Source organism: Entelurus aequoreus, linkage group LG11 (assembly GCF_033978785.1).
Source record: "Entelurus aequoreus isolate RoL-2023_Sb linkage group LG11, RoL_Eaeq_v1.1, whole genome shotgun sequence".
In the NCBI taxonomy this organism is placed as follows: domain Eukaryota; kingdom Metazoa; phylum Chordata; class Actinopteri; order Syngnathiformes; family Syngnathidae; genus Entelurus; species Entelurus aequoreus.
The window spans coordinates 12,443,115-12,461,273 of NC_084741.1; the positions used below are offsets into that span (position 1 = coordinate 12,443,115).

The following is an 18,159-nucleotide window of genomic DNA, read 5'->3' on the forward strand; positions in this document are numbered from 1 at the left end:
TTTTTAATTTACAGTCAAAAATTCAAATGTAAAATTTACGGTACAATTAGATGCTAACACACAGGTGTCAAACTCAAGGCCCGGGGGGGCCACTTTGTTTTATTTGGCCCTCAAAAGCCTGGAAATAATATGTAAAACAAACAAACTGGCAGCTCAGGTGTCAACATTTTACTGTAAAAGTGCAGTTGTTTTTATTTACAGTAAAAAATGTACGGTAAAATTAGATGCTAACACAAGTGTCAAACTCAAGGCCCAGGGGGGCCACTTTGTTTTATTTGGCCCTGGAAATAATATGTAAAAAAACAAACAAATTGGCAGCTCAGGTGTCAACATTTTACTGTAAAAGTGCAGTTTTTTTTATTTACAGTCAAAAATTCAAATGTAAAATTTACGGTACAATTAGATGCTAACACACAGGTGTCAAACTCAAGGCCCGGGGGGGCCACTTTGTTTTAATTGGCCCTCAAAAGCCTGGAAATAATATGTAAAACAAATAAACTGGCAGCTCAGGTGTCAACATTTTACTGTAAAAGTGCAGTTGTTTTTATTTACAGTAAAAAATGTACGGTAAAATTAGATGCTAACACACGTGTCAAACTCAAGGCCCAGGGGGGCCACTTCGTTTTATTTGGCCCTGGAAATAATATGTAAAAAAACAAACAAATTGGCAGCTCAGGTGTCAACATTTTACTGTAAAAGTGCAGTTTTTTTTATTTACATTAAAAAATGTACGGTAAAATTAGATGCTAACACACGTGTCAAACTCAAGGCCCAGGGGGGCCACTTCGTTTTATTTGGCCCTGGAAATAATATGTAAAAAAACAAACAAATTGGCAGCTCAGGTGTCAACATTTTACTGTAAAAGTGCAGTTTTTTTTATTTACAGTCAAAAATTCAAATGTAAAATTTACGGTACAATTAGATGCTAACACACAGGTGTCAAACTCAAGGCCCGGGGGGGCCAATTTGTTTTATTTGGCCCTCAAAAGCCTGGAAATAATATGTAAAACAAACAAACTGGCAGCTCAGGTGTCAACATTTTACTGTAAAAGTGCAGTTTTTTTTATTTACAGTAAAAAATTTATGGTAAAATTAGATGCTAACACATGTGTCAAACTCAAGGCCCAGGGGGGCCACTTCGTTTTATTTGGCCCTGGAAATAATATGTAAAAAAACAAACAAATTGGCAGCTCAGGTGTCAACATTTTACTGTAAAAGTGCAGTTTTTTTTATTTACAGTCAAAAATTCAAATGTAAAATTTACGGTACAATTAGATGCTAACACACAGGTGTCAAACTCAAGGCCCGGGGGCCACTTCATTTTATTTTGGCCCTCGAAAACGTGGAAACAATATGTAAAAAAAACAAACAAACTGGCAGCTCAGGTGTCAACATTTTACTGTAAAAGTGAATTGTTTTTAATTTACAGTAAAAAAAAATAAATCGAATTTTAGGGTAAAATTAGATGCTAACTCACAGGTGTCAAACTCAAGGCCTGGGGGCCACTTCGATTTATTTGGCCCTCGAAAGCCTGGAAATAATATGTAAAAAAACCAAACTGGCAGCTCAGGTGTCAACATTTTACTGTAAAAGTGCAGTTTTTTTTATTTACAGTAAAAAAATCAAATGTAAAATTTACGGTACAATTAGATGCTAACACACAGGTGTCAAACTCAAAGCCCCGGGGGGCCACTTTGTTTTATTTGGCCCTCAAAAGCCTGGAAATAATATGTATCAATAAAGTAGTGTAACTTGTCTTACTAAATGTTTATATTTCGGGAGGGGAAAAAAAAAAGTACTCCTTGTAATCGCCAATGATTTTAACTTAAATATTGTCTAATTATGCAAAAATTATATGATCAAACATTCAAAGCATTTTTAAATAGAAATAAATACTAATAATAATGATTTCAAAGCAAGTTATTGTGCAATGTAAAAGTAGCAACAGATTTTGTGGTAAAATTGTGAAATTTGCTGTGTTTTTTTACAGCATTTTTCTCAAAATGAAAACAACTTTTTTTTTTTTTTTACTGTAATAAACTGTGGCGCAGATTTGGCATTTACAGTAATACACCAGGAAATCTACACTTGTTGATTTGCTGTAAAAAACAAACAAACTGGCAGCTCAGGTGACAACATTTTACTGTAAGATTGCAGTTTGTTTTTTTTACAGTAAAAAAACAAATATCCATTTTACAGTAAAATTCTGGCAACTGAGCTGCCTTTTTTTAACCACAAAAACAGCAGTACTGTTTTTCCATTTACAGTAATATGCAATACATTTACAGTAATATACAATACATGTACAGTAATATGCACTACATTTACAGTAATATGCACTACATTTACAGTAATATACAATACATGTACAGTAATACACAATACATGTACAGTAATATGCACTACATTTACAGTAATATGCACTACATTTACAGTAATATACAATACATTTACAGTAATATGCACTACATTTACAGTAATATACAATACATTTACAGTAATATGCACTACATTTACAGTAATATACAATACATTTACAGTAATATGCACTACATGTACAGTAATATACAATACATTTACAGTAATATGCACTACATTTACAGTAATATGCACTACATTATTGCAACTTAACATTTTTTTTTTTACATTTGAGTTTTTGATTGAAAAAAACTATAAAAACTGGTGTAATAATAGTATTTACTGTTAGAATCGGCTCTCTGGGACCAAACATAACTGCCATGTGGCCCTCAGTGAAAACCACTTTGTGTTAATTGGTTCCATGGATTTTCATCTAAAGTCTAAAATGTTCATGACATCCTCTAAAAAAGAATAGTAGACATTAAAACGACACTGCAGGCGCCTTTTGTGTCTAAAAATGGATTTATATCAATGGTGTCCAAAGTGTGGCCTTCAGCGGCCCACAAGCTAATTCAATAACCTTCTAAAAATACTATTATATACATATTATTTTTAAAAACCTTAACGAGTGGAATAAAAGAGCAAACAGGTGAAATTGAATTTGAAAAAAGTTCCAATGTTGATTTTGACAACACAAAGTTGCCATGCAGGCTGTTTTTTCTTGAAAACTGTCATTGCTCAAAAACACAAAATAGAAACAATGTTATAAATTATTGACCTATTAAAGGCTCTAATAAATGTATATCAATTATTCTACTTACAAATATTTTTGAGGAAAAATATTGCATATTTTGTTTGTTTACCATATAAAAAGGGCATTAAAAAAATAAAATAAAAAAATATTATTAAAAATATTTTTTTTAATGTCCTTTTTATATGATAAACAAACAAAATATGCAATATTTTCCCTCAAAAATATTTCAAAGTAGAATACATGGAACTTTTTTTTTTAATTTTTAAAAAAGTTTTTCTCTTTTTTCATCATCAAAAAAAATAAATAAATAAATAATATATATATATATATATATATATATATATATATATATATATATATATATATATATATATATATATATATATATATATATATAATTTTTGCTGATGAAAATAAGAGAAAAACTTAAAAAAAATAAAAATAAAAAGTTCCATGTGGATAAATCAAAAGAAAAAAAGTTAGTAAAAGAAAAGTTCCATGAGAATGACAAAATACAATTTTTAATAAAAAGTTCAATTTGGAGGAAAAAAAAGTAAAACAAAAAAAGTTTCATGTGGTAGAAAACAAAGTAAAAAGTTCCATGTTGGTGGGTGATTTTTTTTATTAAAAAGTACAGAAACAAAGTTTCATTTAAATGAAAAAAAGAAAAAATAGGTTAAAAAATACAAAGTCCCATGTGATTAAAAACAAGAAAAATATTGTACCAAAAAAAAAAAAAAGTTTCTATCAATAAAAAAAAGGGAAACAAATAGAAAACGTTCCATTTGGATGACAAGGAAGAAACATAATGTTCCATGTGGATAAAACAAAAGAAAAAAGTTAGTAAAAAAGTTTCGTGGGTATAAAAAAGTTTCATGCGGATGAAAAAAAAGTAAAAAAAAAAGTTCCATGTAGACGAAAAATAAATAAATAAATTACAAGTTTTTACAAAAAAGTACAAAAAAAAGTTCCATGTGGATAAAACAAACAAAAAAAAGAGTTAGAAAAAAAAAGTTTCATGGGTATAAAAAAGACAAAATGTAAAAAAATAAGTTTCATCCGGATAAAATAAAAAAAAAGTTCAAGTGGATGAAAAAAAGGGAAGACAAAGTTTTTTTTAAATTTAAAGAAATAAAAAAGTACCCCCAAAAATTCCATGTGAATGATAAAAATGGTCAGAAAAAATAGAAATCGTTTAATTTGGATGTGAAAAAAAAAAAGTGAAAAAAATGTATATATATACATACATATATATTTTTATAATCGATTAAAATCGATTATAAAAATATTTGGCGATTAATTTAGTCATGGATTCGTTGTGAAACCACACTAAACAACACTGTCATAAATATGTGCCATATAGTGAAACCACACTAAACTATATGGCACATGTTTATGACAGTGTTGTTTAGTGTGGTTTCACCGTATGGCACATATTTATGACAGTGTTGTTTAGTGTGGTTTCACTATATGGCACATATTTATGACAGTGTTGTTTAGTGTGGTTTCACTATATGGCACATATTTATGACAGTGTTGTTTAGTGTGGTTTCACTATATGGCACATGTTTATGACAGTGTTGTTTAGTGTGGTTTCACTATATGGCACATGTTTATGACAGTGTTGTTTAGTGTGGTTTCACTATATGGCACATGTTTATGACAGTGTTGTTTAATGTGGTTTCACTATATGGCACATGTTTATGACAGTGTCGGCGTTGTTTATATGGCCACCCTTAGTGTGACATGTATGGCTGTTGACTAAGTATGCCCTTCATTCACCTGTGTGTATTGGGTTGAAAGCTGCTAGCTAGCTAGCCATGTGTTAAAGCGCCTCTTCCTGCGGGTGTTTCAGTGTTATAACTTCACCTTTATCTTGACTTTTTACACCAAAATTTGTCTGTTCTCCCTTTTCTGTCTACACACTGTGTCTGCTTGTAAGTACTCTGTGTGTGTTAGAGTTTGTTAGAGTTAGAGTTTATTTCGAACATGCGTGCATACAACATGATACATCACAATTTCCAGTTTCTCTTTTCAACATGTTGGAAAAGGAGTAGGAAGAAGCAGAGCTTATTTAATCCTACCCCTTTTCTTTACATAACAGTTGCTGAAACTTTTTTATTTACTTCCTGTTCTCATTTTATTCACAATAAACTCCATAGGTAATCACAATAAAAATAAATGAATAATAGTAAGAATTTAATAATAATAATTGGTGAAGAAAGTCATATTTCATATGATGAGATAAGTAAGATTACTTTAAGAATGAATGAATGGATGGATGAAATAAATTGAGAATGTTTGTCATGGTTCTTCTTCTTTGTACTTTGTAAACACTTTAAGTTTGAAGAGTTTCTTGAAGTGGATCATATTAGTACATTGTTTGATTGCTTTGCTTAATCCATTCCATCATTTAATTCCACATATTGATATACTGAAGGTCTTAAGTGTTGTACGTGCGTACAAATGTTTTAAATTACATTTTTCTCTAAGATTATATTTATCCTCTTTTGTTGAGAAGAATTGTTGTATATTCTTGTGTGTGCCCGAACATGCTCGTCATAGACATGACAACAACGATGGGTGGGGAACCGGTACTTTTTAGAGGCAGTATAGTACCGAATAATATTTATTGGTATCGCAGTACTATACTAATACTGGTATACCGTACAAGCCTAGTGTGTGTGTGCAAATATATATGTGTATGTATATATATATATGTATGTATATATGTATTTATTTATATATGTGTATGTATGTATGTATTTATTTATATATGTGTATGTATGTATTTATATGTGTATATATACATATGTGTATATATATGTGTGTATGTATATATATCTGTATGTATGTATTTGTATATGTGTATCTATATATGTGTATGTATGTATTTATGTGTATATATACATTATGTGTATGTATATATATATAAATGTGTATGTATATATATATGTATTTATATATATATATATATGTGTATATGTATGTATATATTTATATATGTGTATATATACATATGTGTATATGTATATACATGTGTATATGTATGTATTTATTAATGTGTATATATACATATGTGTATATATATGTGTGTATGTATTTATATGTGTATCTATATATATGTGTATATATACAGTATGTGTATGTATATATATATATATATATATATAAATGTGTATGTATATATATATATGTATTTATGTGTATATGTATATACATGTGTATATGTATGTATGTACTTATGTATATATATATATGTATATATAAATGTGTATATGTATATGTGTGTGTATATGTGTATATATATATATATATATGTGTATATGTATATATATATGTGTGTATATATATATATATATATATATATATATATATATATATATATATATATATATATATAAATAATTGACAGATAGATGTGAGGTTGATCCAGACATGAAAGTGTTGAGTAAAAATAATATATATAATGATTAATGACTTATTTTTAACACTTTTATGAGGGAGTCCTTTTAAATCCCCAAGACCTTTATTTATTTATTTTTTTACACAAACAGCATGAAACAAAAAATTACTAAATGTTGCCTATTTTGTTAGTTTACCATAAAATATAGAAAATAACCTTTAAAAAGCTTCATATTGATGGATGGATGTAAAGTTGATGTAGAGATGTAATATATTATTATTATTATTATTATGATTGTTTTGATGAAGTGCTGCTGTGCCCCCCACAGAGTTGTACTGTGCACCCCCCAATGAGGTGGTGCAGGGCTACGTGGTGGCCGTCCAGAAGACGGAGTACGAGGTGGGCTTTGACATCCATTACCTCTGCAAGAAGAACTTCTGGCTGGACGGAGCCCAGAAGGTCACCTGCTTGTCCAACGGCAGCTGGAGTGCAGCGCCACCTTCCTGCAGGGGTGAGGACAGCACGACTCTGTGAACTGCTGAGTCAGCCATGTCTCTTAAAAATGACCTTTTTAGAAATGCAATAGAATAAATATTCCTTTTTTTTGTTCATATTTAATACATTATTTAAAATTTTAACTTATTGAGGTTAGTGCCTTCAGATGGAGAAAATTCAAAATAAATACATTTTTATATTTTTCTACAAATAATTACATAAAATAAATATAATGTAAATATTTTATATATATATAATGTTTATATATATATATACTGTATATGTATACACGCACACACAATGTATGTATGTATGTATATATATATATATATATATATATATATATGTATGTATGTATATATATATATACACATATCAATATATTGTGTACATAAAATGAGCTAAAAAGCTAACGTAAAAACGTTAGCATGCTAACATTAACATGCTAAGATAGGAGAAGTATGTATACTTCTAAGATGGCGGCAAGTTTCAAACGCCATCATGTTGGGGTGTTAAACAAATAAAAATGAGCTTAGATGCTAGTTAAAAATGTTAGCATATCAATGTTAGCATGCTAACATGGGGTAAGTCAGAATACTTCCAAGATGGTGTCAAGTATCAAAAGCCACAATTTGTAGGTTAGAACACATACAATGAGCTGAAAAGCTAAAATAAACGTTAGCATGCTAACATTAACATGCTAAGATAGGAGAAGTATGTATACTTCTAAGATGGCGGCAAGTTTCAAACGCCATCATTTTGGGGTGTAAACGAATACATTTAGCTTAAATGCTAGTAAAAATGTTAGCACGCTAACATGGGGTAAGTCAAAATACTTCCAAGATGGTGTCAAGTATCAAAAGCCACAATTTGTAGGTTTGAACACATACAATGAGCTAAAAAGCTAAAATAAACGTTAGCATGCTAACATGCTACTTCCAAGATAGCATCAAGTATCAATAGCCATTATTTTTAGGTTTAAACTAATAAAATTAGCAAAAATGCTAGCATTTAAACGCTAACATGTTAGCATTAGCATGCTAAATAAGAGAAATAAGCATGCTTCTAAGATGGTGCCAAGTATCAAGACTTAAAGTTAATAAAAAAGTATATATATATATATATATATATATATATAAATATATATATATATATATATATGTATAACGTGTATGTATATATATATATAAATATATATATAATGTATATGTATATATAAATATATAGATAATGTATATGTATATACTGTATATATGTATGTATATATACAAACCCTGTTTCCATATGAGTTGGGAAATTGTGTTAGATGTAAATATAAACGGAATAAAATGATTTGCAAATCATTTTCAACCCATATTCAGTTGAATATGCTACAAAGACAACATATTTGATGTTTTTTTGCAAATAATCATTAACTTTAGAATTTGATGCCAGCAACACGTGACAAAGAAGTTGGGAAAGGTGGCAATAAATACTGATAAAGTTGATTAATGCTCATCAAACACTTATTTGGAACATCCCACAGGTGAACAGGCTAATTGGGAACAGGTGGGTGCCATGATTGGGTATAAAAGTAGATTCCATGAAATGCTCAGTCATTCACAAACAAGGCTGGGGCGAGGGTCACCACTTTGTCAACAAATGCCTGAGCAAATTGTTGAACAGTTTAAGACAAACCTTTCTCAACCAGCTATTGCAAGGAATTTAGGGATTTCACCATCTACGCTCCGTAATATCATCAAAGGGTTCAGAGAATCTGGAGAAATCACTGCACGTAAGCAGCTAAGCCCGTGACCTTCCATCCCTCAGGCTGTACTGCATCAACAAGCGACATCAGTGTGTAAAGGATATCATCACATGGGCTCAGGAACACTTCAGAAACCCACTGTCAGTAACTACAGTTGGTCGCTACATCTGTAAGTGCAAGTTAAAACTCTCCTATGCAAGGCGAAAACCGTTTATCAACAACACCCAGAAACGCCGTCGGCTTCGCTGGGCCTGAGCTCATCTAAGATGGACTGATACAAAGTGGAAAAGTGTTCTGTGGTCTGACGAGTCCACATTTCAAATTGTTTTTGGAAACTGTGAACGTCGTGTCCTCCGGACCAAAGAGGAAAAGAACCATCCGGATTGTTCTAGGGTGAAAGTGTAAAAGGCAGCATGTGTGATGGTATGGGGGTGTATTAGTGCCCAAGACATGGGTAACTTACACATCTGTGAAGGCACCATTAATGCTGAAAGGTACATACAGCTTTTGGAGCAACATATGTTGTTATCAAGGACGCCCCTGCTTATTTCAGCAAGACAATGCCAAGCCACGTGTTACATCAACGTGGCTTCATAGTAAAAGAGTGCGGGTACTAGACTGGCCTGCCTGTAGTCCAGACCTGTCTCCCATTGAAAATGTGTGGCGCATTATGAAGCCTAAAATAGCACAAGGGAGACCCCCGGACTGTTGAACAACTTAAGCTGTACATCAAGCAAGAATGGGAAAGAATTCCACTTCAAAAATGTGTCTCCTCAGTTCCCAAACCTTTACTGAGTGTTGTTAAAAGGAAAGGCCATGTAACACAGTGGTGAACATGCCCTTTCCCAACTACTTTGGCACGTGTTGCAGCCATGAAATTCTAAGTTAATTATTTGCAAAAAAAAAATAAAGTTTATGAGTTTGAACATCAAATATGTTGTCTTTGTAGTGCATTCAACTGAATATGGCTTGAGAATGATTTGCAAATCATTGTATTCCGTTTATATTTACATCTAACACAATTTCCCAACTCATATGGAAACGGGGTTTGTTTTTGTTTTGTTTGTAATGGGAAGACATTAAGTTTGATACTTTTATGAAGTTGAATAATGAGAAGACATTTATTTAGAGGTTGTTCACTTGAGTAGAATAAGAGATGAAGAGCAGTATTGTAAAGAAGTGATCTCGATGGTTTATTGTTGCAGTCAAGGTGAGTAGGTGTACCTAATGTACTGTCCACTGAATGTCAGCTCGCTGCCTGATCCCCGCCCAGAGGAGCCGCGTGATGATTGACGGCGTGAAGCGTTGGCCCTTTGACGTGACGGACGCCATGGTGCCTCACGGACACAACGTCACCTTCTACTGCAAACACCCGCAGCACCTTTGCAGCTTCACCTCCACCCACACCTGCCATGATGGCCAGCTGCCTCCACCCGCCTGCTACCTGGGTGAGCCCTCCACCCGCTCACTTTCCTGCGGCCATGTTGACCTGCCTCTCTTTGGTCTACAGAGCCCACGTGGCTGCAGTACAAACTCTTCCCTCACCGCCTGGTCTCTGAGATCCTAGCCTGCCCCGACACACCCGGGGACCCAACCTTGTGACCGCCTCACCTTCATCACCTCACTCTGACCTCCCAGGAGACACTTCATTAGGTACACCTGCTGGTTGTTGTTGCCCTTTGCAAGATGGCCGCCCACAACAAATACAGTAGAACCCGTTTACTTCAACATAACCCAAACATGTTAATGTTAGCATGCTAACGTTAGCATCATAACTGGAAAGTTAGCGTTCTTCTAAAAATGGCGTCAAGTATTAAAAGCCATCATTTTTATGTTGGAATGAATGAAATGAGCAAAAATGCTGGCATTAATTATTGCCGTGCTAACATTAGCATTATAACGTAGAAAAAGTTAGCATTCTGCTAAATATGCCGTCAAGTATTGAAAGCCACAATTTTTATGTTGGAATGAGCAAAAATGCTAGCATAAATTATTGCTGTGCTAACGTTAGCATTATAACGTACGAAAAGTTAGCGTTCTTCTTAAACTGGCGTCATGTATTGAAATCCATAGTTTTTTGTTTGAATAAAGGGAATTAGCAAAAATGCTGACGTAAATTAATACTGTGCTAACGTTAGCATTATAACGTAGGAAAAGTTAGCGTTCTTCTTAAACTGCCATCAAGTATTGAAATCCATAGTTTTTTGTTTGAATAAAGGGAATTAGCAAAAATGCTAACGTAAATTAATACTGTGCTAACGTTAGCATTATAACGTAGGAAAAGTTAGCGTTCTTCTTAAACTGGCGTCAAGTATTGAAATCCATAGTTTTTTGTTTGAATAAAGGGAATTAGCAAAAATGCTAACGTAAATTAATACTGTGCTAACGTTAGCATTATAACGTAGGAAAAGTTAGCGTTCTTCTTAAACTGGCGTCAAGTATTGAAATCCATAGTTTTTTGTTTGAATAAAGGGAATTAGCAAAAATGCTAACGTAAATTAATACTGTGCTAACATTAGCATTATAACATAGGAAAAGTTAGCATTCTTTTAAAAATGGCGTCAAGTATTAAAAGCCATAGTTTTTTGGTTGGAATGAATGAAATGAGCAAAAATGCTAGCATAGGTTATTACCGCGCTAACTTTAGCATTATACCGTAGGAAAAGTTAGCGTTCCTCTAAAACTGGCGTCAAGTATTGAAATCCATAGTTTTTTGTTTGAATAAAGGGAATTAGCAAAAATGCTAACGTAAATTATTACTGTGCTAACGGCAGCATTGTAACAGGAAAAGTTAGCGTTTTTCTAAAAATGGCGACAAGTATTGAAAGCCACAATTTTTATGTTGGAATGAGCAAAAATGCTAGCATAAATTATTGCTGTGCTAATGTTAGCATTATAACGTAGGAAAAGTTAGCGTTCTTCTTAAACTGGCGTCAAGTATTGAAATCCATAGTTTTTTGTTTGAATAAAGGGAATTAGCAAAAATGCTAACGTAAATTAATACTGTGCTAACGTTAGCATTATAACGTAGGAAAAGCTAGCATTCTTTTAAAAATGGCGTCAAGTATTAAAAGCCATAGTTTTTGGGTTGGAATGAATGAAATGAGCAAAAATGCTAGCATAAGTTATTACCGCGCTAACTTTAGCATTATAACGTAGGAAAAGTTAGCGTTCCTCTAAAACTGGCGTCAAGTATTGAAATCCATAGTGTTTTGTTTGAATAAAGGGAATTAGCAAAAATGCTAACATAAATTATTACTGCGCTAACGGCAGCATTGTAACAGGAAAAGTTAGCGTTTTTCTAAAAATGCCGACAAGTATTAACAGCCATCATTTTTATGTTGGAATGAAAGAAATTAGCAAAAATGCTAGCATTAATTATTACCGTGCTAACATTAGCATTATAACGTAGAAAAAGTTAGCATTCTGCTAAATATGCCGTCAAGTATTGAAAGTCACAATTTTTATGTTGGAATGAGCAAAATGCTAGCATAAATTATTGCTGTGCTAACGTTAGCATTATAACGTAGGAAAAGTTAGCGTTCTTCTTAAACTGGCGTCAAGTATTGAAATCCATAGTTTTTTGTTTGAATAAAGGGAATTAGCAAAAATGCTAACGTATATTAATACTGTGCTAACGTTAGCATTATAACGTAGGAAAAGCTAGCATTCTTTTAAAAATGGCGTCAAGTATTAAAAGCCATAGTTTTTGGGTTGGAATGAATGAAATGAGCAAAAATGCTAGCATAAGTTATTACCGCGCTAACTTTAGCATTATAACGTAGGAAAAGTTAGCGTTCCTCTAAAACTGGCGTCAAGTATTGAAATCCATAGTTTTTTGTTTGAATAAAAGGAATTAGCAAAAATGCTAACGTAAATTATTACTGTGTTAACGCCAGCATTGTAACAGGAAAAGTTAGCGTTTTTCTAAAAATGGCGATAAGTATTAACAGCCATCATTTTTATGTTGGAATGAATGAAATGAGCAAAAATGCTAGCATTAATTATTACCGTGCTAACGTTAGCATTATAACACAGGAAAAGTTACCATTCTTCTAAAAATGGTATTGAAAGCCATCATTTTTATGTTGGAATAAGGGACAAGCAGTAGAAAATGGATGGATAGATGGATGAATGAAATGAGCAAAAATGCTAGCATAAATTATTTTTGGACTGATGTTAGCATTTATAACGTGGGAATAGTTAGTGTTCTTCTAAAAATGGCGTCAAGTATTAGAAGCCATAGTTTTTTGGTTTGAATGAAGGGAATTAGCAAAAATGCTAACATAAATTGTTACCGTGCTAATGCTGGCAAAGTTAGCGTTTTTCTAAAAATGGCGTCAAGTGAAAGCCATCATTTTTATGTTGGAATAAGCGGTAGAAAATGGATGGATGAATGAATGAAATGAGCAAAAATGCTAGCATAAATTATTGCAGTGCTAACGTTAGCATTATAACACAGGAAAAGTTAGCATTCTTCTAAAAATGGCGTCAAGTAATGAAAGCCATAATTTTTATGTTGGAATGAATGAAATGAGCAAAAATGCTAACATAAATTATTACCGTACTAATGTTAGCATTTATAATGTGGGAAAAGTTAGTGTTCTTCTAAAAATGGCGTCAAGTATTAAAAGCCATAGTTTTTATGTTGGAATGAAGAGAATTAGCAAAAATGTTACCATAAATTATTACCGCGCTAACCTTAGCATTCTGCTAAAATGGCGCCAAGTATTAAAAGCCATAATTTTTTTGTTTGAATGAAGGGAATTAGCAATAATGCTAGCATAAATTATTGCCGTGCTAACGTTAGCATTATAACGCAGAAAAAGTTAGCATTCTGCTAAATATGCCGTCATGTATTGAAAGACATAATTTTTATGTTGGAATGAATGAAATGAGCAAAAATTCTAGCATAACTTTAGCATTTATAACGTGGGAACAGTTAGCGTTCTTCTAAAAATGGCATCAAGTATTAAAAGCTATGATGTTTAGGCTTAAATTAATACAATTTGCCAGAATCTTAGCAGAAAACATTCGCCTGCAAACATTAGCATGCTAACATGAAAATAAGTTGGCGTCAAGTATCAAAAGACGTTACTTTAGGTTTGAAATAATACAATTAGCAAAAATCCCAACATAAAACATTAGCATGCTAACATAGGAACATTTAACATAAGACTAAGATGACGTCAAGTACTAAAAGCTTTTAGGTTTGAATAAGTAAAATAAGCATAAAACATTAGCATGCTAACATCAGCATGCAAACATAGAAACACTTAGCATACGTCTAAGATGGCGTCAAGTACGGAAAGCCATGGCTTTTAGGTTTAACTGAATTAGATGAGTAAAAATGCTCACAAAAAACATCAGCATGTTAACATTAGCATGCTAACATGAAAATAAGTTGGCGTAATTCTAAAATGGCGTCAAAAATCAAGACGTTATTTTTAGGTTTGAACTAATAAAATTAGCAAAAACCCCAACATAAAACATTAGCATGCTAACATACTTCTAAGATGGCGTCAAGTATTAAAAGCTTTTAGTTTTGAATAAGTAAAATAAGCAAAATTCTTTAGCATAAAACATTAGCATGCTAACATCAGCATGCAAACATAGGAACACTTAGCATACGTCTAAGATGGCGTCAAGTACGGAAAGCCATAGCTTTTAGGTTTGAATAAGTAAAATAAGCAAACATTTTAGCATAAAACATTAGCATGCTAACATAGGAACATTTAACATACTTCTAAGGTGGCATCAAGTATTAAAAGCCATGGCTTTTAGGCTTGAATAAGTAAAATAAGCAAACATTTTAGCATGCTAACATTAGTCGACCTTATATGACAGACATGTAGATTATGTTTATGTTGACGTTTTAGACAAGTTGTCGACATAATGGGGTTCTACGGTATTTAATTGGCTATGTCACTACTTTGCTTTGTCACCTTGAAACACAAAGCTAAGATGCTATGTTCAGCTAGCTTAGCATAGCTAGCTAGCTATCTTTCATGTGCAAAATGTTTTAAAGTGTCCTTCAATATTTTTTATTATTTCTATATTTCCTCTTCTTCACGTTTTATATTGATTTGAAATAAACTTTTGTCAACACTTTTGCATCTTCTGCCTCGTTATTCGTGAGACTAGAACATTCTTGTGGAAATTTTGACGGGCCAAATATGAACCTTTGTCTATGCTATGCTAGCTAAAAAGCTAGCGTAAAATGTTAGCGTGCTTACATTTCCAAGATGGAGACAAGTCTAAAATTCATGGTTTAAATGGTCAAAATTAGCTAAAATGCTAGCATAAAACGTTAGCCTGCTACCGTTAACGTTATAGGAAAAGTTAGCGTACGCAGGATTTTTTTTGTTTAAATGAATCAAATAGCTAAAATGTATAGCATAAAATGTTAGCATACAATCCTGATTCCGCCAAGTATCAAAATGAATGATTCTTAGGTTTAATCGAATAACATGCTAGCATAAAATGTTAATAGGAGTGAGCATACTTATAAGATGGCGCCAAATCATTAAAATACAATTAGCTTAGATGCTAGTTAAAAACATTAGCAGATTAATGTTAGCATGCTAACGTGGGGTAAGTTTTAATACCAAGATGGTGTCAATTATCAAAAGCCGGGTTTGAACACATAAAATGAGCTAAAAAGCTAACATAAAAATATTAGCATGCTAACATTAACATGCTAAGACATGAGAAGTATGTATACTTCTAAGATGGCGGCAAGTTTCAAACAACATAATTTTTGGGTGTTAAACAAAATTAGCTTAGATGCTAGTTGAAAATGTTAACATATTAATGTTAGCACGCTAACATGGGGTAAGTTGTAATACTTCCAAGATGGTGTCAAGTATCAAAAGCCACAATTTGTAGGTTTGAACAAATACAATGAGCTAAAAAGCTAGCATAAAACATTAGCATGCTAACATTAACATGCTAAGATAGGAGAAGTATGTAGATGGCGGCGAGTTTCAAACGCCATCATTTTGGGGTGTAAACGAATAAATTTAGCTTAAATGGTAAATGGTTGAAAACATTAGCATATCAATGTTAGCATGCTAACATTGGGTAAGTCAAAATACTTCCAAGATGGTGTCAAGTATCAAAAGCCACCATTTGTAGGTTTGAACACATAAAATGAGCTAAAAAGTTACCAAAAACGTTAGCATGCTACTTCCAAGATAGCATCAAGTACCAATAGCCATTATTTTTAGGTTTAAACCAATACAGTTAGCAAAAATGCTAGCATTTAAACACTAACATCTTCCTGAAAGGTTTGTATGGTTGGTAGATGCTACCTGTTTACGTTAGCATGCTAGCATAGATTTGTTCATCACACAAAGGGGAAATTATGTTGTTAACCTGGTACTTGACATATGGGTACTGTTAGCATGTAGCATGCTAACATCATCATATTTCCTTTTTTTGGTTGATTTTGCAGCCTTAGAGTCGTATCACTTGATACTTGACTTATGCTACCTGTTAGCATGCTAACTTGTTTTGCTAAATATATAGCAGTACACCCCAACATGGCATTTAACTTGATTCATGCTAACTGTTAGCATGCTAATGCTTCAGACAATTTTGCAGCCGTACACCTTAGAGTCATATCACTTGATACTTGACACATGCTAACGGTTTGCATGCTAATGTTAGCACGATAACTAGTTTTGCTAAATTGACAGCCGTACACCTAAGGGCAATCTAACCTGGTACTTGACACTTGGTTACTGTTAATATGTTAGCATGTTAACATTATCATAACTTTTTCAGCTAATTTTGCTGCCGTACACCTGAGTCATATGCTACCTGTTAGCATGCTGGCACGCTAACTTGTTTGGCTAAATTTGCAGCCGTACACCTCAGAGTCATATAACATGGTACTTAACCTGACTCATGCTAACTGCTAACATGCTAATGTTGTAATGTAATGCCCTGCATGCTAACATTAATATGTTAGCATGCTAACATTATCATAACCTTATCATAATACACCTCATAAAATAACCTGGTACTTGTCACTTGCTTACTGTTAGTATGCTAACATCAATATGTTAGCATGCTAACATTAATATTTCAGCATGCTAACATGATCATGATAACCCTTTCAGCTAATTTTGCAGTCGTACACCTTAAGAGTCATATCACTTGATACTTGATCCATGTTAACGGTTTGCATGCTAATGTTAGCATGTTAACACGCTAACTTGTTTTGCTAAGTTTTCAGCGTGATATAACCTGGTACTTGACACATGGTTACTATTAGCATGCTAACATTATCATAACAACCTTTTAAGCTAAATTTACAGCCATACACCTCGGTGTGATATATAACCTGGCACTTGACACATGGTTACTGTTAGCATGCTAACATTAATATGTTAGCATGCTAACATTATCATAATAACCTTTTTAGCTAAATTTACAGCCATACACCTCGGCATGGTATAACCTGGTACTTGACACATGGTTAATGTTAGCATGCTAACATTGATATGTTAGCATGCTAACATTATCATAATAACCTTTTTAGCTATGTTATTATGCTAACATTATCATAATAACCTTTTTAGCTAAATTTACAGCCATACACCTCAGCGTGATATAACCTGGTACTTGACACGTTGTTACTGTTAGCATGCTAACATTCATATGTTAGCATGCTAACGTAATCATAATAAAAATGTGTAACTAAATTTACAGCCATACTTGACACATGGTTAATGTTAGCATGCTAACATTGATATGTTAGCATGCTAACATTATCATAATAACCTTTTTAGCTATGTTATTATGCTAACATTATCATAATAACCTTTTTTAGCTACATTTACAGGCATACACCTCAGCGTGATATAACTTGGTACTTAACACATGGTTAATGTTAGCATGCTAACATCAATATGTTTGCATGCTAACATTATCATAATACATTTTTTAGCTATGTTAGCATGCTACCATTATCATAACATTTTTAGCTAAGTTTACAGCCGTACACCTCAGCGTAATATAACCTGGTACTTGACACATGGTTACTGTTAGCATGCTAAAATTCATATGTTAGCATGCTAACATTATCATAATAGCCTTTTTAGATAAATTTACAGCCACACACCTCGGCAAGGTATAACCTGGTACTTGACACATGGTTAATGTTAGCTTGCTAACATTAATATGTTAGCATTCTAACATTAATATGTTAGTATGCTAACATTCATATGTTAGCATGCTAACATTCATATGTTAGCATGCTAACATTATCATAACCTTTTAAGCTAAATTTACAGGCATACACCTCAGCGTGATATAACTTGGTACTTAACACATGGTTAATGTTAGCATGCTAAAATTCATATGTTAGCATGCTAACCTTATCATAATAGC

General features: G+C 32.7%; 1 protein-coding gene across 1 annotated transcript in view; it reads left to right on the forward strand.

The window, feature by feature from the left end:
- ntd5 (ntl-dependent gene 5) overlaps positions 1-14,868 on the forward strand; it is a 33,052-nt gene extending 18,184 nt beyond the window's left edge. Inside the window, exons 6-8 of the mRNA XM_062062523.1 lie at positions 6,847-7,029; positions 10,011-10,208; positions 10,271-14,868. Of these exons, the coding sequence (XP_061918507.1) occupies positions 6,847-7,029; positions 10,011-10,208; positions 10,271-10,362 (473 nt within the window). The 3' untranslated portion in view covers positions 10,363-14,868. The remainder of the gene's footprint in view (positions 1-6,846; positions 7,030-10,010; positions 10,209-10,270) is intronic.
- Positions 14,869-18,159: the final 3,291 nt, after the last annotated feature.